At 44.0% G+C, this 26,328-nt stretch overlaps 3 protein-coding genes across 11 annotated transcripts; all 3 read right to left on the minus strand.

Moving 5' to 3' along the window:
- Positions 1–5,935: 5,935 nt before the first annotated feature.
- Positions 5,936–10,252, minus strand: LOC135258777 (microsomal glutathione S-transferase 1-like). Its single transcript, XM_064342345.1, has 3 exons — positions 8,056–10,252; positions 7,601–7,695; positions 5,936–6,845 (listed from the first exon to the last, which is right to left on the minus strand). Exons 1-3 carry the CDS (start codon positions 8,179–8,181, stop codon positions 6,599–6,601), a joined length of 468 nt encoding a protein of 155 aa, XP_064198415.1. The 5' UTR covers positions 8,182–10,252; the 3' UTR covers positions 5,936–6,598.
- Positions 10,253–10,399: 147 nt separating this feature from the next.
- On the minus strand, positions 10,400–15,864 carry LOC135258775 (peptide methionine sulfoxide reductase MsrB-like). Of its 9 annotated transcripts, none has more exons than XM_064342342.1 (8): positions 15,185–15,864; positions 13,958–13,999; positions 13,677–13,791; positions 12,947–13,055; positions 12,218–12,295; positions 12,080–12,108; positions 11,586–11,683; positions 10,400–11,473 (listed from the first exon to the last, which is right to left on the minus strand). In XM_064342342.1, exons 3-8 carry the CDS (start codon positions 13,789–13,791, stop codon positions 11,330–11,332), a joined length of 573 nt encoding a protein of 190 aa, XP_064198412.1. In that variant the 5' UTR covers positions 13,958–13,999; positions 15,185–15,864; the 3' UTR covers positions 10,400–11,329. The 9 variants fall into 9 exon arrangements, with proteins under 9 accessions (XP_064198412.1, XP_064198411.1, XP_064198408.1 ...); XM_064342341.1 differs by having other exon boundaries at positions 13,677–13,796; XM_064342338.1 differs by having other exon boundaries at positions 13,677–13,867.
- A 146-nt stretch (positions 15,865–16,010) lies between these two features.
- LOC135258774 (inner nuclear membrane protein Man1-like) lies at positions 16,011–26,229 on the minus strand. Its single transcript, XM_064342334.1, has 12 exons — positions 24,737–26,229; positions 23,090–23,130; positions 22,718–22,787; positions 21,771–21,847; positions 21,323–21,402; positions 20,994–21,139; positions 20,607–20,811; positions 19,850–20,028; positions 19,248–19,329; positions 18,968–19,073; positions 18,725–18,803; positions 16,011–18,260 (listed from the first exon to the last, which is right to left on the minus strand). Exons 1-12 carry the CDS (start codon positions 26,184–26,186, stop codon positions 18,097–18,099), a joined length of 2,679 nt encoding a protein of 892 aa, XP_064198404.1. The 5' UTR covers positions 26,187–26,229; the 3' UTR covers positions 16,011–18,096.
- Positions 26,230–26,328: the final 99 nt, after the last annotated feature.

The raw sequence follows: 26,328 nt of genomic DNA on the forward strand, positions 1-26,328 counted from the left end.
AAGGGAGGTCTGATTTTACTGACCTAATTTTACAAGCACCGAACCAATACAGAGCATTTTAGCCAATCCTGATTCCACATCCAGATCTTAGACACACTGCCTTGCTAACACATTTATGTCAGCTTCCTGTACTCCAAAACCCAAAATAGATCTAGCTGCTGTATCTCCTCCAATACCTGGTAAGCAACAAAATGAGTCAGTGTTCAGCCGTCACTGATCACAAGATCCAAGAGGAAGTGACACACTGCGGATGGAAGACAAACAGTCCACTCTCATGCAAAGCCCTCCACATTACCCACATTCTGAAGGCCTGATGAAATGCCAGTTTAAAGCCCGCTTCCTGTTTTCAGGTGATACAAGGTTATTACCGGCTCGTCCAATCACAGCGGCCTTTCAGTGGGTATGAAGGCTAGCCCCGAACCCAGACAATCAAATCAAATCAAATCTGTTTTATTTGCATAGCGCGTTTTTCACAGAAAACTGCCACAAAGACACTTTACAGAGTAGCAAAAAAACCAGGCCTGAACCCCCAAATGGCAAGCACAAGAGGCATGAAAAAAGGCCATTAAACTCCCCAGTGGGGAGAAAAACCCTCACATGATGGTGAGAAACAAAACTCCCCAATGGGAAGAAATCTCAGGAGGAACCCGGCTATAGAGAGAGAGAGAGCCCGTCCTCCACTGGCCGGCCTGGTGTAAAGTAGCGCTAGAATGGATGTAACCATGACTAAACAGAACATTCTTTCAGCCCAATATGCCTCTAGCAGTGATGTAATTCAGCATTACATCACTGCTAATCACAGTCATGCTCCAGGACATCAGTTCTGCAGTTCTAGGACAACAGTGGTTGTGGGCTGTATACAGGAGACAAGTGAAGAGGTCAAAAGGCTAAAAGGCAGCTGAACAATGTTTTGAAACAGTTCAGACAGGAGATGAAGTCCATAGTGAAAGGCTTTTTAACTCACACTGTATGTACCAATTTCCCACATAAGCAGGTCTGTGAACGTTTTTTTTTTTTTTTGCCCACACTAAATCATCACCACCATCCTCACTAAATTATTTGAGTACAGTATACTCAAGCCAGCTGTCAGGACAGCTTTAATCCATCAAGTTCTATTTACCCAAATACCATCCACTGGCTCAAATAACTCAATTTATTCAATGAGTATTCAGGTCATAAAATTAATAAGTAAGCTGTTCTTATTCCATTTGTTTGGGGCTTTCTTGAATTTCATGAATCTTGACTGCACATTTTATTGCTTAGTGCATTGATGAACTCCCCTCAGGTAACCCTCAGGTAAATCACGGAAAGGCTACACGCTCCAGTCCTGACCCCTTTCAGAGTAAGTCCTCTGATGACACTCACCACATGCCAGACAGGCACCTCACTGCCCTAGCAAGGGTTTGAGGAAAGGCAGCTTAAATGCAGCTGTGTCCTACTCGAGACTAATGGAGAAGAAGAAAAAAACACTGATGCTTCTTTTTCTTTGGAAAATAGACTCCTGGTATTATTCTGTTTCAAAGGTTTTCCAAAATTGCCCCCTGGAACACTGTGGAAAAGCTGCAGCCTGCATGGATATTTGAGCACACATGCCACCAGTACATCACTGCAACTCCACTTGTCTTTTATTCACTTGCTTGCTAGATAGCCTTACGCTGTTCAAGTCATTCATATTTTTACCCCTTATCCACAGTCAGATCTTTACTAGAACAAACCACGTTAAAAACTTCGCTCACAAGTCCAAAAGCAGTGCCCACCAGGAATCTGAACCAATGACCACATGGCTGAAGAGCAGGTGCCTTGCTGTAAAAACTGCAGGCATTCCAGCCCTCTAAGAAGAGTAATCCTACCCTCACAGTCTGCTAGCTTCAGTGACCAATAAGCGACATGCAACAGAACTTCATTACTTTCAAACATAAGTTACTCCGGGGAGGACTGCAAGCCTACACGCTATTTAAAATACAATATTCTAATTTCTCTCTGGCAGTTGTATAAGCATAGAGACTGAAAGCACAAACCTTTTTTATATGCCCATCAGAGGCAGTGCTGCTTGGCTTCAAAGTTCTCAGCGTTTTTGCTAATGCCTAAATGTTGCAAATTTCCTCCATATGAATCAAAGGGAAATCATCACATTGCGCAAACCACATTTAGGGAGAAACCAAACAACATTCATGTGCACAATTATGGCCAATGAATCGTCATAAATTACAAGAACAAAAAAAAAAAAGTCTCAAAAGCATTAGAGTCTCCATTCTTGCAGTTCAATAATTTGGAATAATAACTTGTGCTCTCTCTAAGAAGTATATCTGGCATTTCAGAGGGGAAATAATTTTGGCACCTGTAGCATTACACAACAGCTGGTACCCGTGGGAAAGGGGCCAAGCACGGTATCAATGCCCCCGGGCAACGGCAGGACAAAATACGTCCCCAATACCAACAGTGCAGTATCCCACAACTCATTAATTCCCTCTCCGTGCCAAGAGATTGTTTCATGGCCATTTTACAGCTGTGGAATTTTCCCGCCGGTTATGACTACTTCACGGGAAAGCGGGAGTGCTTGCGCGATCAGTGGAGTAGGAGTTTGTTGAATTCGTCACTACTGTCACATGCTTGAGCAGTTAGTTCAAAGCTTGGCTTCAACTGCGAATTCACCTCAGGCCTCAGCAACAATGACATTCAACCACCAGTGGTGGTTAGAGACGAGACACCGATGCCCTGTTTTTGTTTCAGACGTTCATCTGCACCTGTCTGTTCATTCCGTTGGTCTGGCATTTGTGGAGAAGTGATTCTCATACCGCGGTAAAAGTGGCAGAGCAAGGATTTTCCTTTTCACAGTAGCATTAATAGTTGTTATAATAATGTATCCTGATTTCTGCATTTCGCAAAGACAGACATTTATCTGCCCCCTGGATAGCAAGATATAAGAAATACACAACACATACTAGTTATCTATACTGCGTTCCGATAAAAAATAAACGCAAACAGGTAGTTGACATTGCCTAATTTAGGTACGTAGTCTACTCTGATGACGAATGGAGTACCTGGGTAGTTGGACCTGCCAATTGGTATGTTCTCTATATCGACGACAAACGTCAAAGAATTCCGGCCTCTTGGCTAATTAGTGCCAACCAAACTGCTCGAATACGTACCCAGACAAGCTAGTTAATGAGCTAGCGACCCATCACAATAAGCTGTGTAACGTTAAACCATTCAATAGCTAGCTATATCGTTGAGCTTTAGTGTTGCCATTTAATTCCGACGGTTTCAAAAGTCGGATAATTTCTATGTTTAAAAAACACCACCATTAAACGTTAGTCGATCTCGTGCTTTGATTACGACTAGCTCAGCACAACGAAGCTAGCTTGCTAGCTCTCTGGCTACCTAGGCTAGGTAGGCTCCGAGGATAAGGACATTTGTTTTCTACGTAGTCTACCGAAGAAACTAGCTATCAATAAGAACCACGCACGAATCATACAGCTAGTTATGCTGTATCGACACATACAATATAAAACTAATATTCCAAAACTGTTAGTCATCTGCCTTCTGCCTAGTTACTGTAGTCTAGTAAGCAAACTACTGCGACTGTACCTAAATTAGATTGCGATCATGTTGATGAGCATAACGTTGTGTCTCGCTTAGTTTATCTATCCGACTAGCTAATGTCAATAAAGTGAGCAAGCGAGTTAGCTAACGTGTTTTAACGCATAGCTAGGTTGGGCAACGTTAGCGAGGTAGCTCCAAATAATTCCAGATTTGATGTCGTGCTAGCTAGACTAGCCAACTTCCATGTAAGTTAACTAGCCTATAGTTAGCTTGATCACTTTGACAGATCCACTATAGACACTAATGCGCCTTCACAGTATATTTGCCATTTTCTCGGAGGAAGCACTGGTTGTTGGTCTTAATTACTCAACATTCACGCCCAAGTTCATTTCTTGTTTGCTCCCAGACATCTGATGTTTTGCGCTCGATATCATACGGAAAAGCCGGTAAGGTGTTTACGGAATACAGTCAGCTTAGGTAGATAACTTAGTCAGCTGATAAAAACAGGACGTAGTCTAACGTAAAACGATAGCTCAGTAATGCTCAACCACGGATTTCTCTTATGTGTTTGAAAATTTTCTAACGACTGTAACCAGTTTAGCAACACTGCAAGTGATGTAAAAATCACTGACATAGCTACATGCTAACTGGCCAACTAGGCGTTCAGCACACCCAGGAGCAGTGCGGCCTACACTGCCCCGGCAAAGCCTGCCACTCTCCCTCCAATCAGCTCGAGCACAGGGTAGATACTAAGGCTCAGTCAACCTTTGCTTTTTCCCTCCCACAAGTTGGTGTTACAGCAAGAAGATGAGTTCTTGAAATGCGGATCTGTACATATAGCTACACAAATGTAAAGTATGCGACCTCACTTTATAATTCCAGTTTATGGCGATAGTTTGTGGGATACTCACCCTGTCTCTACTGCTGGTATTCCTTTCCCACGGGATAGTCACACCAAATGGGAAGGGGATTGGTTATCTTTCTAAACTATCCAGGTGTGTGTAAGGTGACACCTTGAATTCGCCCTGTGTTTATTTTTAAGCTCTGAGTTCGTTTGTTCAAAGAATGGTTTGCCTTTTTTCTTTTTTGCCTCTGTGTATTTAGCAGCAGTACCTTCTGACCACCATCTTACATTGAAATGGGAGGAGGGAGGGCATAACTATTCACAGCGCACTGAGTGTGCGCAGATAGACTATGCGCGAACGGCTTTATGGGCCATGTAGTTTTAGTTTAAAGAGTACAACTTCAACGACATTTAGAAAGTAGTTTATCGAAAATAATTCAATGCTATAAAATAAAATCGAGGAGCTGCATATCTTTGTAAAGTATTAAATTCTTACATACATATAATCCCACGTTTTCAGGGATGAAAACGGCAGTTGCACAGTAGATCGAAGAAAAAAGTATTTCACAAAAAGGGCTGCGTTCGTCTCAGGTCTATGGTCCAAATCAGATGGTGTGCAGTATGAAGACCAAGAAGTATACTGCCCCTAGTGGTACTATAGCGTGACAGTTTTCTGTAATACAAATGAATGGAACGTGCGTTTTTACGATTGGTTGGTTGGTTGATTGGAAAAATAAATAAATAAATTTGGGTCTTTATTTTGCTGTTAACATTTGTTTAAGTGTGTCATTCATGATATTGTGGATCATTATTTAATTTGGCCACTTGTCTCAATATTACAGTATACGTACTTTGGGACCAGACTGGACTTGGAGGCAAAGCCTCGTGCGTTTTCTTTCATGGGAAGGCAGTTATGGTTAGAAGAAAGCAGGACTCGATCAAACATAATATTTTGCCTCGCACCGCCAGTGCTTGTTTGCCGCCCTAAATAATTTTGCAGAAGTACACCCGGATGACACAAGAGAGCGCTGCAGCATTACATTAAAAAATCCGGTGCTCAATATACCTACATTCTCAATGACGTACCTGTTCACAGCTGACACAAGGCAATAAAACTAAAAAAATTAGACAGTTTGGGAAACTTAAAAAAAGTTTAAATATTTTATAAAGTCAAAGTATTAATATAAGTCCTGAATTTCAAAATCCAAACTCGAAGAACAATCTGCATTTTTATAAGTCACATGTATGGTAATTTAAATTAAATAACAAAGACCTGGATTATTTCTCATTGTGTTTACCTGAATTTATGACACAGTAATATTAATTTTTAATTACTATAGGCTATTATGTACCTACAGAGAATCTGATGTCAAATTGTTCACAAATCAGTCAGAAAAATATGCCTCTTGAATGAACAGCACTTGATTAATGAATCAGTAATTATGTTAGTACAGATCTCAGGTCATTATGATTAGTGTTGGTGAGCCTGTTAAATAACACTTGAAAGCATATATTTTTTCAGTTTATTTACAAGAAACTCAACTGGTATTTGATTCAATGAAATTAATTAATTGAATTAACTGGCAATCATCTCAGATTTGGCTCTCTACAGAGCCTGGTGTAGGTCCAGTGCAAACAGGTTATATGATGCCTGTGGCAATATTTCTCTTAACGTTGCTTTGTCTTCAGTTAATGGGAACTTTTACACATTACAAAAATTTGACCAGGATGGGATGTAACGTCAATAACCAATTAATATCCCTTATAAAGTGCTATTTATTGAAAAATAATCTATAGTAATTTCAGTATTTAAACCCATGACCGATTGCAATACAGGTTTTTTTTAAGGCAGTGAAGATATTTGTCACGTTTGGTTGAGTTTCTGCCCTGTATATTAAAATATGTGGCTTGATTTCCTTCCACAGTCTAAAACTATTGGCTGGCCTATGGAGACCTCAAAAGACTTTATGTTTCTCAGTCTTCATGAATTTTAGAGAAACATTCTAAAGAAAAAGGTAATTTTTGATTTAAGCACAATTTAATTTCCTTTCTGGAAAGGAAACATTTCTTTTAACAACACATTAAAACAAAAAAAATGCACCTCTCATGCTGGAGAAACTTCTTTTATAACACTGTCACTGATCATTTCCAGACTTCCAGAACCTTTCAACTCTTTTCTCCGTTAGGTTGTGTGGATGAACCTGGCGCCCCCTAGAGGTAAAATGCGGTACAGAGCACTCTGTACACCATAGACAAGGTGCAAACGATGCCTACTGAAAACGCGAGGGTTCGGGTAGGCGGGGGCAGGGAGGTCATATACGCCACGGTGTGGACGATCTGGGAGCATAGAAAGACCCGGAAGTGTAGAAGTGCAACGTGGAGGTCCGGTCCGGTCAGGGCGTACAGCAGTCCGATCAGCACAAAGGAGACGATGTTCTCCAGGTCCTTCTGATGCCACCTGTGGAGACGGAACAGACAAGGTGCATTACAGGTCATTTATGTCATGAGGAATAATGCCTACTACATGCTCTAAATAGACGTGTTAAAAACGACACACCTTTTTTAACACACTTCCATGTCTAGTTAAGAACAACACATCTTGTGTTACTTTTAACACTGTGTTACAAAGTCTCGCTTTGTAAGACTTAAATTGAATATTTGTAACAGAAAAGTAGTAGCTTTAACTCATAATGTGATGAAAGCAACACCAAAGCAGTAACACAAAAATGTGTTGAATATGAGTGCATCCTTTTTGAGACTGTATAAAGGCTTTAATAATGATTCTTTTTTTGACAAGAAAATATTTATGAATCTATGAATAAATAAGCAGGACTCATAAGTATGTGTGAGACATTACATTCCATTTTTTATTTTTTGCCAGAGAGGAGCAGCAAAACTCTCATTACATCCTGACGGTCAGTTCTGCTTCATTACATTCATTACATTACAATACTGAATCAATGAAATGTTAATTAATCAATTATCACACCCTGCTGTGCATGAACCACTCTCTGGAGTGTGTACACCAGCTACAAAAACTCACACACACACATGTTCCCACAAGATCTTCCCAGGACTCCCACACACACAATTCTGACTCCTTTTGTTTGAAGTCTTAATTGCTCACTGTGTGTGGAAGCATCTCTCAAGCCTTCTCATTAGCTGGGTTTGACCATTTCTTTTCCAGATCAGTGAGAAGCAGGTGATCCATACCTTCTGACACGCTCCACATCGGGGCCTGCACGCACAGCCTTCCTTTGGTCATCTTCGCTCTTCACAAATACAGTGTCCTCATGATCAACAGACACCTTCAAGACATTAAACGATATGGGAGAAGGCAGTTTATTACAAAATGTACAAATCTACATATTTACTCTTATGTTCTACCTTTAGGACAACTCATTTGAAGCACGTTATCTTTATGGAACTTGTGAGTGTCATGAGACGTAAGTGTAAAACTGATTTTTTAAATTTTTATTTAAAAAAAATCTGAATCCACAAAAAAATTAGGTCTTGCGATGATGTTGAGGATACACTGCAGTGAAGGAGAAGTGCTTAGAGAACTGGGCATGTGCAGTGCCATGCCTTTCTACACTGTTTCACACATATACAAGACATTATATAATACAGTAATGTCCTGTAATTTGCCTGCTTATGCAGTGCTGTACCTTTCTCCTGAGCTGGCAAGAAGTAGTCAGGAGAGACAGGAGCATCATCTTGAGGATGACGATGGTGGCGTAAGTGGAAAAGGCCAGGAACACCTCGCTGTCAATCATGTGCACAACTTCCGCCATCTCTCGTCCTCTTCCTCAGACCGCGAAAAAGAGGTGAAACAGAGAGAAAGGTCAGTACACGTGACCAAATGCGCTCTCTCACAAGGGTGGAAATATCTGAAATATCAGAGATGCGTGGCCTATTCAATCTATTATTAAATATGCTGCTTATATATTTTCCCCAACTGATTAAAAAATAAAACATCATTTTACTGCAAGTACATGTATGTGGCCATGAATTTGTAAATATTTTGCATCACTGAATTAAATGGTAGGTACTTGTGGAAGGCATTTTGTTTGAGGACAAAAAAACTTTAACAGAGTCGTTGATAAGAGAATTTACTGTATGAATGTTGTATCACTTTTATTCATGCCAGTGGATTTCTCATGTGCATTAAAAACTTTATAATAAAATGTACTGTGGTCAGTATAGAGTCATGAAGACGCGTGACAGCTAAAGCATCTGTATCACAGCAGGAATGTGAAAAAGTAAAACCAGTGATTACAGGTGACCCATCTCCCCATCCAACCAAATTACGTGCCATTTGGAAGTCAGACCAAAACTTATTTTCTCGCAAAAATTATCTATCGCCCAAGTTTGAATAAAATGCTTCCTGCATGCATAAGAAATGGTCATCTCATTTACAAATTATACATCCTCTAATACGCATTATAACGGATAAAAGTCTGCGTTACATAAGTTAGTGGAAAAGATGATGTCAACCCTACGGCCACCCGGGGTTCTAAGCCCCATGTGAGGTAATTAAGACACGAATTCGCAGCCTTATGAAAGAACAATAGGCTACAGCGCTAAACATTTAACTTCAGTGTGCGCATTGTTTTTCTGGAATTTACCCATACCAAGGCTTCCCAATAAACGAAAACGTGGCGCATGCCAAGTTACAGAACCAACTTTCCCTGAAATCCGATGCTGCGCTACCTCTAGCTGAATTTAAGAAAACAAAAAACAAAAAACGCATTTCGGGTTACATCGCATATTGCCTATAGCAACAACGGAATCCTGAGGCTGAGTCCCCTACCTTTTCGCTGATGGCTGGCAGCGGTGACAATGGCTTCAGCGAACTAAAGCTCTGCAAGATGGGCGTATTTCCAAGGAATCTGGGGTTGGATTGTGGGATACTTGGAGTAAGGGGACACCTTGTTGCGTAATGGACTGCCCCGTTTTGCCCAGCTGGCACATGAAAGAAAGACGGATATAATTCTGCAAATGTTGCATAGTTGAAAATAATATTAAACGCAAACTGGTTTTAAACCCCGCGTCCCTCTCGGACAATTGAGAAGGCGAGTATCAAAGTGAAACAGTGTCACTTCATATAATTATTAACGGCATGCATGATTGTATGTGGCCTAGCCGTCCAAAGTTGTGAATTCTAAAACGCTTTCGTTAAAACGATTTTTTGAAATGAAACCTTCAGTCTACCATTCCATTAATTATAAGTCACCACAGCTGTTATGGTAGCATGGACAACTCGTACATCCTTGCGTGTGTAGAGCTACCCGTGTAAAACATATGTGAAAATTTACTTATGAATAGTTCCATTTGATTAGCTATGAAATAATGTACATTGTGAAGTGTGTGCGTTTCTTTATAAAACTATACAAATAAAGGATCAGGAGAACGTGTATTTGAGGATTTTCCTGTCAAACAAAGTAAATAACTAAACAGCGTTACAATAAGTAATTAGAGCAGTCAACGGATTAATTCGTTATTTTTCCCCCCATGAATATTCATTGGGAAACTTTAAACCCGTCAATTCGGGGACCAAGCACCAGAATCCGCGCTAATCTGAGCACAAGTGCTGTCAATTTTCATTAGACAGGTTTGCACCATGTATTTGAAGAGCATGTAGACAAAAACAAAAAGTTAATTAACAGCAAAGACATCGAGGTAAAAGTACAGGATAACCAGCATCCGAAACAGCACCTGCAGCAGTTGGCGCTGCTGCTTGGAGGCCATCATTCCTATGGCAACGGAAGTAAGCACAGCGCTACAACAGGCTACTCACGTAGCAAATGCCTGTCTTTGCCCGAAAACGTGCGGAATGAACGATGGGTCCGAAACGGTCTCTCTGACACGTGGGCCTGAAAGAGGACAGATGGAACGGGACAGGAATGCTAAGAATGTCAGAGGGGTTAGTTGAGAAGTCAGGCGAGTGTCAACAGACACCTCAGCCAGCATAACACCGTTACTGCTGCACATAAGACAGTTCACAGCAGGGACCATTGGAAGACAAAATTTTTTATTTCATTCGGCCTTTATTTAAATATCGGAGATGCATTGAGGGAGAGACCCTCATTTACAACACCGCCGAGTTACAGCAGAACAACGCCACATAAAATAAGTACAAACAAATGCATTTAAACTAAAAATCAAGTTCTGTTTTAATGACAGAGATGAGTCCATCTTTAGAGTATTCTCTAAGATGTTCCGTGTGTTTGGGGCACTGAAGCAGAATGCAGATCGAGCTAAACTGGAGTTCACAGTGGGAACTCTTGAGAACCAAAAAACTTAGAACTCGAAAGATGTTTTCCAAAGCACAACTAAACAAATGAAACGAAGGGCTGAACTGCACTATTTATAGTCTCTCCTAATAATGTTTTCACATATTCAAGCAACTGAAAAGCTGCTGTGTTTCTGTCGCTCCACACACTTCATCACAAATAGACAGGCTTTAGGCTGGCTCGGAGCAGATAGGATGGCACAATGAAGACAAGTGAGCAGGTTCCAGTGGCAGCCATACATGCCCAAGCCATAACACCACCTCCACCATGTTTCACAGACAAGGGGGGGTGCTTTGGATCATAAGCAGTTCCTTTCTTTCTCCGCACTTCCATCACTTTGGTACTGGTTAATATTCACCTCATCTGTCCATAAGACTTTCGTCCAGAACAAAAGTTTTTTAATGTACTTTTTTAGCAAACGCTAACCTTTCCAAAGTTCCTGCAGTAGTTTCCAGGCTGTTAACATGCTGAATAACTCAGCACAGTATGAATGGAGGTCAACCTGCCGTCTTCTCTGTGTGAAAGAGGCTGCATGCAAGGCCCTGAGGCACATTGACTAGGTAAATGCACTGTGAGGGTTTGGGTGTGTGGATTTAGGGGAAGTCACTCTGTACCCCTGGGAACGGCCATAGCTGCGCCCCCCCCGTTAGGACGTCCCAGTGCCTGTCCCAGAAGCCCCGGGCGGGGCCGGCTCCTTGGGCTGGAAGGTCAGGGAGGCCGAATTGATGCAGTAGCGCTGTCCCGTGGGAGGGGGGCCGTCCTCAAACAGGTGCCCCAGGTGGGAACCGCACTGTAAATGCATGACCTTGAGTTAGCGAGCCGTGACCTTGAGTTAGCGAGCGGCATGCGACACAGAACGCGTGAGATTTTAGACTGTCTGAGGCCGGGATTCTGAGACAGACCTTACTACAGCTGGTCTCAACTCGGTGCATCGCGTAGGAGAAGTCCTCCGTCAGAGTTACGGACTCTTCACTGGCCACATCGCAGAACGATGGCCATCCTGGGACGTTGGAGAATACAGATTAATAAAACGCCACATCGACAAAACTCTCTGCTGACACCATGTTGTCCATCACAGGTCTTGAAGAAACCAGGCATGTCTTCAAGAATACACCCTCTTTCAGTTCTGTGGTTTTACATATTTATGACGTAACTAACCAACATCTAGTCCTCATCAAGGCCTTACTGCTTCAACTAAGCCAAAAGCTTCTAATCAAGTGCAGATAATTCGCTGATCATTAGGAAGCGCTACCACCTGTATATAAAACATATAAAAGCATAAACTTTGATAGTTTAGTAAGAACCATAGAAGTGAAAGAGGGAGTAATTTCTTTTTATATCACTCAATCATCACGCATCCTTAATGTGTCATTAACACTTATGAAAAAACACATACCTGAACCAGAGTCAAATTTCTTATCAGACCTACAGAAAGAAAGACAGCATGGTCACAATGCTACACTTGAATAACATGTTTTAAATGACTCTGACCCTCATGCATCTCATATGAGCTGGTGCACGAGGCTGAACTCACGGGAACAGAGGCGTGTTACAGACCACGCAGGTGTAGGTCCCGTCCTCTTTATGGTCTGTGAACTCGCCTGTGAAGGCCCTGTGGAAGAATTACAGGGTGCTTCAGTCCAGCTTTAACAGCATAACAAAACATTCTGCATTCTATCCAGACCTCAGGTCAAATACGTACTTGTGGCTTCAAATATTTTTCTGTGCTCTGCTGATCCTGGTGCAACTGGCCCTTCCAATAGGACCAGAATGCGGGGTTTGTACATTTTGAGAGTGTTTCATAGGCTCAAATACACCAGACAAGATCAGTAAATTGCAGAAAAGTATTTGAATCCAAAACAAATATCTATTTGACCCACGTCTGTTTCTATAACTAGAAAGAAGTTGGAGGCCCTAATATTTTTTTATATACTCACTGGCCAAAATATTTGTACAGTAAACTGGTTTTTTTGTTGTTGGCCTATGATATAACCCTAATAATTAGTAATAATTATAAAATTAGATTTTTGTGGTCAAAGGTCAAAGGGAGATAAAATGGCTCCCAATTAACACATATGGCAAAGGCCATCACTATGCCACAAATTGTTGGGAGGAAAAAAAATGTCTTTCAAAAAAGTTTTCTGTATTTACAAAATGACTGAATAAAGAAAATGAAGATCTGAAGGACTTTGGAGAACAGTGTGGAGTGTGGCAGAGGAGAGGCTCTGTGGAGTCAGAGAGGCGAGCAGCCCAGGATGCCCACCTCTCAGTGCCCCTCTCCTGGGTGACGTGGTACTGGACGGGCGAGAGGCGCCTCCTCAGCTCGTCCGGAGAGAACGCCACCGGCCAGCCACTCTTACTTCGCCCCGCCGCTGAACGGGATGGGTACAGAGAGAGAGAGAGAAAAAGGTTTCCTCCTTTACTGCTGATAAAACTGGAGATCCGACACAGAGCTGGCTTCACCTTCTGGAATAAATGAATACTACACTTATGAACTTAATGGTCCAAATTCAATCGAAATGCACTGCACTTCAAGCATGAAGAAAGGCAGTACCCATGTTTCTTTCCCAGCATTTTTTATGACAGGTCCTTCAACCGAAGCAAGTTTTTTTGTGCTTTTTTTTTTGCAGTGGTTACAGTAACTTATTTTGGGTTAAAACTATACTAAATTATAACTGAATGTTAAGGTGAACGCAGTTAACATTGAGACATCTAGGCGGTAAGAGCAAGAGATGTCAAAGAGGCACAAGTTTTGGGACGAGCTACTCCAGCCAGTGTAGGGCGAGGTTCCTATTTCCTCGTTTACTTACCTATTTACTTACAATCACTCAAAAATTTAAAACTATGTCACCTAAATGATGCCCCACCCCCAAATCCCAGCCATAGGTTTAGGCCTGGAGAGCAGAGTTTGCGTTCTAAACAGGAAGTGCTCATCAGTTCATTGGCCACAGTCATCGTGCAGGGATGAGAACGCGAGGGGCGGCTCGCCGTACCCAGGGTGGCTGCGGGCAGCTTGTGACGCCAGACCCAGGCATTGTGGGTAATTCTCCGCTGCCTCCTGGCTAGCTGCAGGGCCGCCGCGCCCGCGCGTCTGAGGAGCACGTCCATCTGTCCTGACGCGCGCGGTCCAGGAGAACAGGAAACAGGAAGTGGGGTCAGAGACGAGGGCGCAGAAGCAAGCAGACTGAGAGATGTGAGAGGTGGAGAGTCACATGACTTCAGCTCAGACATGGAAAAAAAAAAAGAAAGATGTGGGGGCTTTCGATGGGCTCACCTGTCTGTGATGAGCGGTGAAGCCGAACAAATGCTGAAGCTTCTGAAAATGAGTGTTTGAATTACAGGCCTCCATTGTCTTATGATCAGTGCATGAGGGCAGGCTCTATCTAAGCCTATCCCCATTACTGGTTCAAGGGCAGAGGCAGTTCTAATGCGCACCCTCCAATGCCTGTCCTGATTAAACACAGCTCCCCCAAGCCTGAAACCCACCAGACCCATAGACTGAGATGCTGACTTCACCCCCGGACTCCTAAAACATTGCATTCTGGGAGCCCATGTCCAGCAATACGACAAATACTTCAAGAAGCAGACCATAAGCACCTGTAAATAACCAATATACCACAGATCTACGTAAGACAGCTATACATTAATTTATTTTAAAAACAAGACTTTGTATAAAAAAAGTTTTTTTTATTTTATTATTCTTTTTACAAAACCTAAAATGATGCTATTATGAAATTATTATTGAAACATCCCTGGACCCAGCTTTGGAACTCCTAATGCAGGGCACCCTGCCGTAAAATAGTAGGCTTACTTGAAATTTAAGCGAAAATAAAGTACATTAAATACAGAATTCCAGATCAGAAGAGTCTTGTTCTCTAATAAACGATATAACAAATTATGCATGTTCTAGTTTTAAAAAGAGAAGGAGTCTGAAACGCCATTTTACTATTAACACACAGGTATGCTAAAAATGTTTTAATATAACGCGAAGGTATATTATACAAGAGTCCACCAGCGAAACACGTTACGTGTCACGTAAACATAGAAGCTATCCAGTGCAAGTTGCTCACTTCTAGAAATGAACATTCAAGTGAATGAACGCAAGACACACATTAACACCATTGCTATTGAAAAGCAAAAGTCACAGATTCATAAAATTCACAATACACCAGGCAACTGCATTTCTGGTGCAGTGACATACGTTTTATTTTTACCCGTAGCATAACCATATGTAACACGCTGTCAGGCTGCAGAACAGACAATGCCACTATTATCCGACCGCTCTGCTGGACTGCTAACCAGCTAAGTACACTGCAGCAGTTAACATGTTAAAAACAGAGAAAACCAGGTCAGTGCAAGTAGTGATATGACAGAACAGCAATTCGTTTTCTAGCAAACTATCGGTCAATGAGAAATCTCCAGAGGCATTCTTAGTTTCAGACATCAATAAAGGTGTGTGTATAGACGTAAGTAGCAGATAACATGCTAGTGTGTCACCTACCAGCGAAAACAGATAATAAAACTCAGGTTTACACGGAGAGGAATTGAAGATTAAACAGCCTGTCAAGTACGAATGTTGCCGTCAGTCGCAGGTTACCACAATATATAAATACTTCCTGTAACCACTAGGGCGGGAAACTTCAAATTAAAAGCTAATTCTAATCTTTTTTTTTTTTTTGGTAGCGTTGCACTAAAATTATCCTACAAAAATAACATCAGGGTATTTGGTTTTTGAAATGTTTCCAAACCTTCATAACATATTTAATCAATTAATCACTCAGTTAACCTTATTTGTTATTGTCTCATGCATAGCAAAAAATTCAAACTAAAAGTTGGAAGAGTAGTAGAAGTTGAGAGATTTCAGCACCTGTAAGAGGAGAGAAGGCAGTGAGAGACAGGGTAGTGAGTGGGGAAAGGAGGGGTTATCTGGGGAGAGGATTCACTGATTGAGAAGTCCATCTTGAAAGAATTGCAGATGTCAGCAAATGTCCTATCAAAGAAAGGGACAAAGTAATGTGCAGCGATTCTACAAATGTATTTAATATATACGAGAAATATGTTGGATAAATCAAAATATGTATGTACTGTAAGAACAAATATGAGGGTCTAGAGTGCATTTAATGATATATTTCTCTCAATCTGAGTAACCCACTCCACTTCCACAGAGCAGAAAACTAGACATCAGGTGGGAAAGTCTTCCAACATCACCAACAAGCTCCACGAGCCTCTCTGCATTCTGTTGGAGGAGCGCATGTTTGAACTTAACACATGAGGGAAAAACCATGATGGATTGCAAGCACTCAATAAAACTGCAAAATCCTGAAAAATTTGCCTTTTTGGGTGGAATATCCCTTTAATTCAAGTGCCACCTTGGAGAAGGGCCACATCACCTAACATTTACATTCACTCTGGCAATGGGTAATAAAAATAAAGTATAAAAGAAATATTAACATTACCACAATGCACATAAAATACAGCAAAAGAAAAAAAAAATCATCATCCTGGCCTTGAATTTTTTTTTTATCATCAGCCCTGGCAATGGATACAACTGTTTGAACGTGTGTAACTTTTAAACTCTTTATAAACTCTGATACATTCTCAAAAGCAGTGTCAGTAATACAAAAAAAGCTCAAAGTTAAGGCACAATTAGGTTATATGCTGCAGGAGAATATGCAACAGGTTTTATGACATTTTAAAATGCGCACCGTTTGTACAACTCTGTGCTGAAAAATACTGCACCCGGGAAAAAACACTGCATTTTAGAAAAATAAGATGGTGCTCCTGTGATCAACTTAATTAATACACAGGAGAGAGAGCAGCTGAAATTCTCAAAACCACTGCCAACCATTACGTTACAAATTAAACTGCATAAGGAAAAATACTTTGTTTTTAAAAGACAAGAGATTAGCTTATTTATCATAATACATCACTGTACCCCGTCAACATCGGGGTTCAGGTAAACATTTTTTTAATTCAAAGCTACAGAGAACCTAAAACCAGAAAAGTGGTCAGGAACATGGCGGGACGTTACCATGCACCGCAATCCAAACGCGCGGCGAAACGGTCAGGTTCTAACCCCCGGCAATAAGTTTGAAACGACAGGGCATCACCCGGGCGCCGCGTTTCAATTGCGCCTGAAATGCGCACCTTTGGAACTTCCAAACGCTCGCATACAGGTTTACAGCCCGGCAGAAAAACCAAAACTCCACCCACTGCAGAAAACGGGCTCGGGACAAGGTTGTCCTCTGATTATTACGTGTCAAAAGGACAAAAAACCACAAGAACAAAAACGCAGAGGTTCCTGAAAAAGCCGCCCAATGTCCCTGAAAGGTGAGCGGGCGTTCGTGTTGACCGGCTTAAAGCTTTAACGGACACGGTCAGCCCTCACATGTTTACGAAGATAACCGTACGTAAGAACATACGGAAATAAAAAGGATCGCGGGACGGGGACTCTGAGGCAGAAGAAGAGCTGACTGGCTGACCGCCCACGTTTCTGGTTGCCGTGGTGTTTCCGTGCGGTGTGCGATCGGCACTAAACTCCGCCCGTTTACTTTTCCCGCCACCGGCCCGCTCCCGAAACCCCCGCCATTTTGCCATCTGCATTAAATGATGCCCATTTTCTGGCGAGGAAATGACAGCTTGGGAATTTTTGCTTTTGCCATCGCTGTTCAGCGAAAGGACTGCCAGCAACCACACACACACATTTACAGCACCTGTCCAAGCGTTTGTGCATGCGTCTTTTTACGGGACTAAAACTAGAAAAAAAAGGGATTACATTACCTCAGACCTCGGTAAGAAATAAATATGCACATCTTACATTACAATTCAAAGCTTAAATAGGGAGCAAACATAGACCATCACATGCAGCTGCTCAATGTCTAGGCCGACTAAACCTGGCCTTTTAAACCTGGGCTTGGGCCAGTTAAAAAATACAATAAAAACCTCACACTTCCATTAAAATGGTACTGGAACTGGAAGCCTGTTATTTCCTTGTACCCAGAGAACTATAAGGTAACGCCAAAAACAAAAAGAAATAAAGTCCATTGCACAAGCAGACATAGGACTCCCCAGTCCTCTCATGCAAACCTTTTCCACCCCCGACCCCGCATAAGGGGTCAAAGTTCACCTCAGTTCAGCTTTAGAAAAATACCAAATAAAGAGCCTCTTCAGCTTCCACCCATGTTCGCAAATTTAAAGTCTGCCCCCTGGTGGCTTCATCTGAGAGCGGCCCATACAAACACTGGGCTGGAGATGAGGGAGGGAAAGGGGTGGCGTTGAGTCTGTGTGCGTGCGTGCGTGCGTGCGTGCGCGTGCGAGTGTGTGTGTGTGTGTTTGTTTGTGTGTGAGCGTGCGTGTGTGTGTGTATGAGTGCGTGTGTGTGTGTGTGTGTGCGTGCATGTGTGTGTGTGTTTCTCAGGAGAACCCGGGCGTGGTCCCGGCGGTGCTGCGTTGGCGCAGGTGCGCCAGGCTGTGCATGCGTGTGCTGGCGGGTCGGAGCGGAACGCTGCAGCCCTGGGCCTGGGGGAAGCGCTGGTGGTACCGGTCCAAACGCAGGTACTTCACCGTCACCAGCTTACCTGCGGACAGCGAGCAGCACGTTAGCTCAGCGCTCCGACACGGAACACGACACGGAACACAACGTTAAAGGAACACAACACGGAACACAACGCGGAACACGACGTTAAAGGAACACAACACGGAACACAACGTTAAAGGAACACAACACGGAACAACACGGAACACAACGTTAAAGGTGAAGTTTAACTATAATGGGGAATTCTTCAGCCTAAGCTCAGAATGGACCACTAATGTTATTAAGTCAGAAAAGCATCAGATTGGAAGTGAATCTATTTTTTTTATTCCTTAATTTTCATTTCATTCCTGGAATCTGGAACGCCCAGAGGCATCCATCTGACTCAGCGCTGCCAGACCGTGGACAGAGCAGCAGCCTGAGCAGGAGACTGAGCAGCAGATGGAGCAGCAGACAGAGCAGGAGACTGAGCAAGAGACTGAGCAGCAGACAGTGTGGCGTCAACCTCACCGTCAAACCAGGAGCCGTGGAGCGCCTTGAATGCCTTCCCAGAGTGCTCGGCAGACAGACACTTCACATAGACGCATCCCTATGGAGACAACAGGAAGAATTTACAATCGCGTGTGTATTTCAGTTGACAAAATGGCATTTAATACACTCAAAATGCGTCCTAAATGAAATGTAATAATAAAAAGACACTTTTATTATGCTTCTGACGCCCTTTTGGATTAAGAGTGCGGCAAAGTCACTCACCTCTCGCGAATTTTTGTCAACAGCAATATGGACGATCCCGTCGTTGTCGCTGCACTTCTCCAGGATGGCTTCGTGGATGGCCAGGTGCCAGTTCTCCCCCACCTCCCTGTGGAGAGAGAGCAGAGTTCAGCCAGGCCGATCACTTCATGGACGAACTACAGCCCGATACAGCTCACCGAAACAGACGTACAAAATCTAAACAACGGTTTAAATTTGAACAGTCACAGCTACAATCGTAGCTGCTGAATCTTTCAGGCCTCCAGATGAAAGGCTCACTCACATCACCGGGTCGAACATGTTGCGAATCTTCAAGCACGGGGTCAGGCTGTTCGGCGGAGAGTTCCTCCTGTCCAGCGGGAACGCTGGGAAGAGCGACAGGAACGTTTCAGGAAAACTCATCGTCTGACGCGGTTTCATCTTTACATTCATCCCTGTTCTCTCGGGATTAGGACCAGGGACGAGAGGCAAACAGCTTCACTCTGACCCTCAGCTGCCAACAACCACATACAGTGAGCTCCACAACGTTTGAGACTTTATTTTTTATTTTAATTTTTTCCCGCTGTACTCCACCATTTTAGATTTTTATATACTTTGCTTTTCACCATGTAGTAAGAACAGCACTTTCTACACATAGCGCCCCCCCCCCGCCCCGTATGGTACTGCACTGTAAATTTTACATGCAGAAACCAAAGTGTAGAAATCTGCAATTAAATAGTAGTGTATTTGCAGCATGCGCCTTTTAACAACACTTTAATTGTCTCATTACACATCTAAAATAGTGCAGAACAGAGCCAAGTCAAGGAAAAAAGGCCAGTTTTCACACTAAAAGCCGCAAGCCGACCAGCGGAGGACCAGCGGAGGACCAGCGGAGGACCAGCTGACCTTTGCCCTGCCACACTTTTGATGGAGCGCCGCACATCTTGTCGCAGCTCAGCGAGGGCGGAGTCCAGCGCCACACCAGGAAGTCCTCGCCGCCGACCCTCTGGGTCTCCGTGCGAACGCGGGACTCGTTCGCCGAGAGGAAGGCCACCGCCCGGTCCCACACTCTCTTCATCTTCCTCCTGTAAGCCACAGGACAGCAACCTTCCTTCAAAAATGTAACTGCCATACATGGGTGGTCTTTAAAGCATTTGTAAAACGCGCAGACAATGCCTTATTGTTTTAGCAATATATCTAGATGATACGTTTTCACAAACGCATCATGAATGACAACTGAAGGTTGAGGCTAGTTGTCATGGTGGATTTGTAGCGTGTGCATCCGAACCCAAAACCCATTGATTGTGTTAATTTTCTGTTCTCCCCCAATTTGGGATGCCCCATTATAACCAATTCAAAATATTGGTGCCAAATCAAAGTGCAAGAACCTTGCAGCCCTAGTAAACAGACATTTTCTTTTTTTCTTTTTGGACAAAGCTCACGCACAAAAGCTTCAAGCACACAACTTTCACAACCTCCACATTTAAAGTAGAGCACTTTCAAGATCTGCAAAAAAAAAAAAAAAACCCTGGGGCCCTAGTTAACAGGCTTTTTTTTTTGTTGTAGGACAAAACCCGCCAAGTGCTGCAATATAAACGTGCAGGGAGGCCAGGAGTGGCCAGGTAGAGCACAGGTAGTAGGGTGAAGGTACAGGGCTGCTCACCTGTCTGGAGGCTGCACCAGGGAGTCCCGCACGTGGGGGATGGGCAGGTAGGGCTGGAGCTCTTTGTTCTCCTGGCAGGCTTCACTGTGACTCCTCAGCACGTCGATGATCCTCTCCACCATGTCGTACATCCGCCTGGTCTCCTCCTCCTCCCTCCTCCAGCGGTGCTTCATGTAGAACAGGACGCCCAGCACTGCTCCAACACCTGGAGAGAGATTTAAAAACACAACGAGAGTTATGAAGCCCCAATGGACGCTGGGACAGCAGTGCTGGGATGCCAGTGAAACGCGCAGGACTGTGGTTGCAGAACCGCTCCAAACTGGAGGGGGCGGGGTGCTGGACCTCTGTGGTGAGACCGGCCCGGGGGTGGGGGGGTCGGCCACTCACCCGCCAGTAAGAGCAGCACCTGATGGATGACCGCGAAGAAGGCCCTTCGAAAGCGGCAGGCGAAGGACATGTCGGGGTGCGTGGACTCCAGACGCGTGACCCCCAACATGTCCGTCACGGGCTCCTCAGTGTCGCCCCCAATCAGCCTGCGAACGCCACAGGCGGGAGAGAGTCAGGGGCGGAACACGATTCCCGCAATGGGTCATATATAAACGCGTCATAGCACATAACACACATTATATTTCGCTTTCCATGCACGGGTGTATCGACAAGGAATAAAGTGGGAAATCAGATCTGGCGCTCCCGATTTAGGGAAGTTTTCCGGTTACCGTATTCCGACGTCCTCTCCGGCCCGGATGATCCACTCCAGGGCCGGGGCCACAAACGGCTCGTAGTCCGAGTCCAGAAGCTGGAAACACACAGGGCCACAACTTTCAGTGAGCTTCAACAGTCACACATAATAATGCTGCTGCATAATCAGCTGGCAACGGTGCAAACTGACAGGAAAACGATTCCATTCACACATTCAACAGCCCATTTCTTTCATATTTATTACGATTTCTCAATTCCCAAGATAATGCGAATTCAAATTAACGCACCATTCTTAATTGGTTACATTTTAAACTGAAATTAATGCTTCTCCACATCCACGGTCAAAATGAAAGGAGCCCAGATAATACAGGAAAAATTATATAAGCACATAATTATATGCTAATATAAAGAATAAACATTAATAAGTTAGGATTGCTTCTGTAAAAAGCAGATATGAAGCCTTACCATTATATAGTCAGATGCTTCGGCAAGAGAAAGGCTTCGGTTGAGATGACGGTTCTCATCACCGCAGTCATGATCACCTACGAAAAATGCAAATCTGACATCAAGTACCTTCGTGCCAGTCAACGGCAGTAAAATGTGCCACTACCACATCGCCAGTGAAGCGAGAGAGAGAGCTAGGCAGCTCAGATTCTGCAGCAGTACACCAAATCTCTCCATGGTCTTTAAAAAGGGTTTGAACCAGACTCAGTGTTCATGGCCAGGGAGAACCGACACTTCGTGAGTACAGCACCTTATCGGACCCGTGCAGTGCAGCTGTTCCAATGGCCTTTGGAATACTCTCATTGAGTGTCACCTTGGTTAAAAGCATCAGCCAAACGAAATGTAATGTTAACAGCCAGGGCAGCCACCCGAGGGACCATTTTGTCCAGCAGGAGTCCCATGCCCAGTGTGTCTGGGCCTTTCTAGGTGGGCCTTCTAGTGACAGCCAGCGTGTGCTCTCACTTTAAACCAGAGCGCAAGCTAATCGGCTCTCTCCCGATTTCACAGGGAAAACTGCAGCAGTCAGCAAAAACACAAAATCGGGAGAAAATAAAGAGTTGAAAAAAAATCCTTTAAATGATGGATTGCCAGAACAGCAGAGCGAGCTCAGAATATGAATATTAAGGGTTCACTTCAGAAACCTCCGCCTGTGTCTTACTCTCAAACACAGGCTGTTTTTTGGGTTCAATAATCCACATTGCACAGATCAACACAATTTGTGCCTTTATTTTTGGAAAAGAAATCATGCAGTGATTAATAAATCACTGCTTAATAAATAGCACTTCTACCAATAAAGACTTTTATAAAACATTAATACAAACAAGACCTAGATCTATTCTTCACTTTAAGACAAGTTACTTGTGCCAGCAAGCGAATTCACTACACATGAAGAAATAAACAAAAATTACCAGCAATCTTTGCCAGGTGGTCGTGCAGGTGAAGCAGGACTTTGAGAATGAGGTCTTTTTCTTCACCAACCTGAAAATCAACGCAAGAGTACAGGTAGGTCATGTGGTGTGTGACCCTACATACAAGTCAACTGATAGGTAGGCCAATTAAGACCATAACATTCATATATTTCACAGGAATATCATAAATCATAACATGAATTACCTTCGCATATTTGATATTAAACTTGCATTGTATCATAACATGTTTTTATGCATAAGTTGTTTTTTTTTTTTTTTTAACCCTGCAGAAATCAATAACGTTCTGCACCTAGCCAAACACATCTAGGTAAACCTTTTCACACAACATGGTAACAGATAATAAACACTCACATAAGCACTGTCAAATGCAATGCCAAACGGATGGTTCAGAACTGAAAGAGAGAAACATGAGACCATTAGAGGCACACAAATATACAGCAATGTAAGGAAATCACAGCCATACCGGATCCAGACCTACAATGAAGCTGTTCTTTTCACAGACGTGAGTGCTTTCAGGAGCCAGAGCATTTACGTAGATGGTGATAGTGGAGTGCAAGTAGTCTGCGGTCTTTGAGTCACTGTCTGACTATGGTACACTCACCTGACCTGCATCTCGCTAAAGACTAAAGTAGGAGTGGGGGGGGGGGGGTGTACTCCATTAACTTAACTCATGTAAAATCTGCAAGATCCAGACTGCGGCCTAGACATAACGACTAAGTGCCCGTACCACCTGTCTCCAGAACATACCCCGTCCAACTTTACATTTTTTATTTTTAAAGTAAACAACCTGTGAGAAAAATTTCATATTTAACCGTTGAATTCCAGTTTAGAAAAATGCTTTTTTCTCCCATTACACATAATGACTTAAATACAGTTAACTGCAAATGCGAGTCAAAACCTCTGAAAAAAGTAACCGGCACACAACCAGAACACGGATGCTACCACCGTATGAGATGCCAGTCCCGACTATAGTCACGATAAGCGCAATATTCTTAAAACCGCGTCTAGAAGGCGATTTAACCGGCGTGCTGAGGACAGACGTCTCCCAGCCCAGAGTGCGGCGGATTGCCCGGTCCCTCAGTCTCAACCATCACGACCTCGCCGCAATTAGGCCGGCTTAGCCCGTCTGTGACCTAGATGTCTCCCACACGCTCTTCGGCTAAAAGCAGCTCTGGGAACTTCGGGCACGCTACAGGGCCGTTATTCATCATTTACTTCCTCTGCCATCATGTAAACAGGCTTCGTCTGCGTCTCAGAAAACATGGGCTTGAAAACTCCCGCCATAATATCAGGCTATGGGGTCTAATGGGAGATCGAGCCGCTGCTTTTACACTTCTGTTGCCAACTGACTGCCCTATCATATGGACGAGGCCCCCGCGAAAAGCACACGTTTCTCACAAATAAAATACAAGTTCGGGCAGAGCAGGTTCGTTACCTGTATGTTTACCTCCATCAGAACAGCTGGCACGAGTCATATTATGTTTAAGTCAACCATGCATGTTTTTAAAGTCACAACATGCCGTTTCGCTCGTAACATCAGGTTCAGTCCTGAATTGACTGTCAACTTCCACCGTGCCAACTTAGCATTTAGCCAATAAAGCACCTTTATACATGGTTTCAGTTAACATTCAAAAGATTGAATAAACATTTATAATAACAGTGTGCTGTCAGTGGACTGTAGCAGATAAGAATAACTTTAAAACGGAATAAAAATACATCAATGCAGGGTTAAATTTGGGTTGCCAGAGCAATTATTGCACTGACATAATCAATGTATCAGCCAAACGAATGAATAAATAGCCAACTAAGAAAAAGGGGCTGAAAACCAGAGAGCACATAAACAAAAGCATGCAGCATGATGTGTAACCAACTTGCTGTAAATTTACACGATGAAGGAAATTCACGTTCATTTTGACGGCGGGTTGTTTAGTCGTTAGGCGTGATTTGTGTTAACGGAACTCATACGTTTGTTTCCGGTCGGGCAAGCCAAATACTTACCGACAGCATCCACCTCAGAAGCGCCTCGCATTCGCAGGTACATGAGACCCAGCGACACGAAGAAGAGACAGGCGGTCGTCAAGAGGAACATGGACAGGTAGTGGGCACTGACGCCGCCCGTAGCCGACACCCCATCTCTTTTAAACTGCTGGAGCAACTCCTCCTCCGGAACGGGCAGCTTCCGCGGCCGCGTCGACGGGATGGAGGCATGGTTCGCGGCCGTGTGGTTGGAGTGGTTAGGTCGGTAGGTCTCAGAGGGACTGTGGTAAGAGTATAAATGTGGTCTGATCCCGACACTGAATCTATTGCTGCTGCCGCAGTCCCTACGACTGACGTGGTTGTTGCCGTAAGAGGAAGGACTCCAGTTAACGTTGCTGTTCTCCCCGACACTTTCTCCCATAATGGCGGAGACGGATCCTGGTCTCCTGGGGTAGCTAACGTTACGGTTTCGCAAGCCGCTAGCCAAAGTAGATTCGGCTTGGCCGGTCGTCCTCGTGCCCTCTTCGTTCCCCCGGTCTCCCACAACGTCTAGACAACTTGTGCTAGCCTCGTCATTTAATTTAATTACACCGCCTCCCGTCTTTTCCCGGTCGGTCTCCACCCCCTTTGAACATGTATGGGGAGCTTGTGGCGATTTAGTCTGTCTCCGTCTGGAACTTAGTCGGCGATCGCACAGCCTTTCCTTCGGCTTTATATCCTCATCCTCTTCATCCGAGTCGGAGTAATCCGCTCCGAGTTTGCTACTGTTCAAGGAACCACTGCTGCCATTCAGAGTCACAACGTCCCTCTCTACCTGATCCTCACCATACTCTTCCTCATCCGTGCCTCCTGAACCCCTTTCTTCCGCGTCTTTATCCAGGGAGATCCCGATGCTCGATTTTCCCCGGGTGCTCCACCAGGGTGACCCCGAGCCGCCTCTCCGTTCAACCAGGATTCCAAAATTGGAACTGCTAATATCGTTACCCCCACTGTGGCTCCTGCTAGTAGCTGTGGGTGTTCCTGTAGGCCGTGATGGCTGCTGTTGTAAATGTCCGGGACCTCGATCTCTCCTGCCGCTATGTGGAGGTCCTCCTTTCGTCTGGGTAACTTCAACGTCCGATTCATCGGAACTGAACCCCAGGACGAACTTGCTCCCACCGCCCGTCAGCTTTTCGCTTGGAGAGCCGGGGCTCCGGACGCTTTTGATGTGTGTGACGTCACGGCTGGCGGGCCTGGCTCCAAGTCCAGCACCTCCCGCTGTTGTGTTGCCAATGCCACTACTGCTGCTGCTATTTATGCTTCCACTGTTGCGGATTTTGCCGGACCTGGTTCCACGTTGAGGCTCCTCCCGTAGTTTCTTGAGTTTTTTCAAGTACACGGGCCGTGTATTTTCTGTCACCGGGCCTGGTGTGAAACCGAGGCGCTTTAACTCTGAGAAAAGCTCTTCATCGGTTAGCTGTGCAGTCGCCATCTTCACTCGCAAACACACAGGGCGCACAAAGGAAGTGACGTAATTCACCAGCTGACCTAGAAAATGACCCGTTTTTAACAAAGATACTACAGAGAGGATGTGTCACTCCGTATCTCGTCGAGCGCCCCTACCACAAGTACGT

This window comes from Anguilla rostrata, chromosome 7 (assembly GCF_018555375.3).
Source record: "Anguilla rostrata isolate EN2019 chromosome 7, ASM1855537v3, whole genome shotgun sequence".
Taxonomy (NCBI): Eukaryota; Metazoa; Chordata; class Actinopteri; order Anguilliformes; family Anguillidae; genus Anguilla; species Anguilla rostrata.

Coding starts and splice junctions, on each gene's coding strand:
- LOC135258777 (XM_064342345.1), bottom strand. CDS start 8,181: ATGGCGGAAGTTGTGCACATGATTGACAGCGAGGTGTTCCTGGCCTTT. Junction 7,696..8,055: donor CTTGCCAGCTCAGGAGAAAG/GTACAGCACTGC, acceptor AATGTCTTGAAG/GTGTCTGTTGATCATGAGGA. Junction 6,846..7,600: donor GATGTGGAGCGTGTCAGAAG/GTATGGATCACC, acceptor CCGTCTCCACAG/GTGGCATCAGAAGGACCTGG.
- LOC135258775 (XM_064342335.1), bottom strand. CDS start 14,274: ATGGTCTGCTTCTTGAAGTATTTGTCGTATTGCTGGACATGGGCTCCC. Junction 13,868..13,957: donor TCACCGCTCATCACAGACAG/GTGAGCCCATCG, acceptor CACATCTCTCAG/TCTGCTTGCTTCTGCGCCCT. Junction 12,109..12,217: donor TGTAACACGCCTCTGTTCCC/GTGAGTTCAGCC, acceptor TTCTTTCTGTAG/GTCTGATAAGAAATTTGACT.
- LOC135258774 (XM_064342334.1), bottom strand. CDS start 26,186: ATGGCGACTGCACAGCTAACCGATGAAGAGCTTTTCTCAGAGTTAAAG. Junction 22,788..23,089: donor TTGCATTTGACAGTGCTTAT/GTGAGTGTTTAT, acceptor GTTGATTTTCAG/GTTGGTGAAGAAAAAGACCT. Junction 20,029..20,606: donor CTGGTGCAGCCTCCAGACAG/GTGAGCAGCCCT, acceptor TGTGGCTTACAG/GAGGAAGATGAAGAGAGTGT.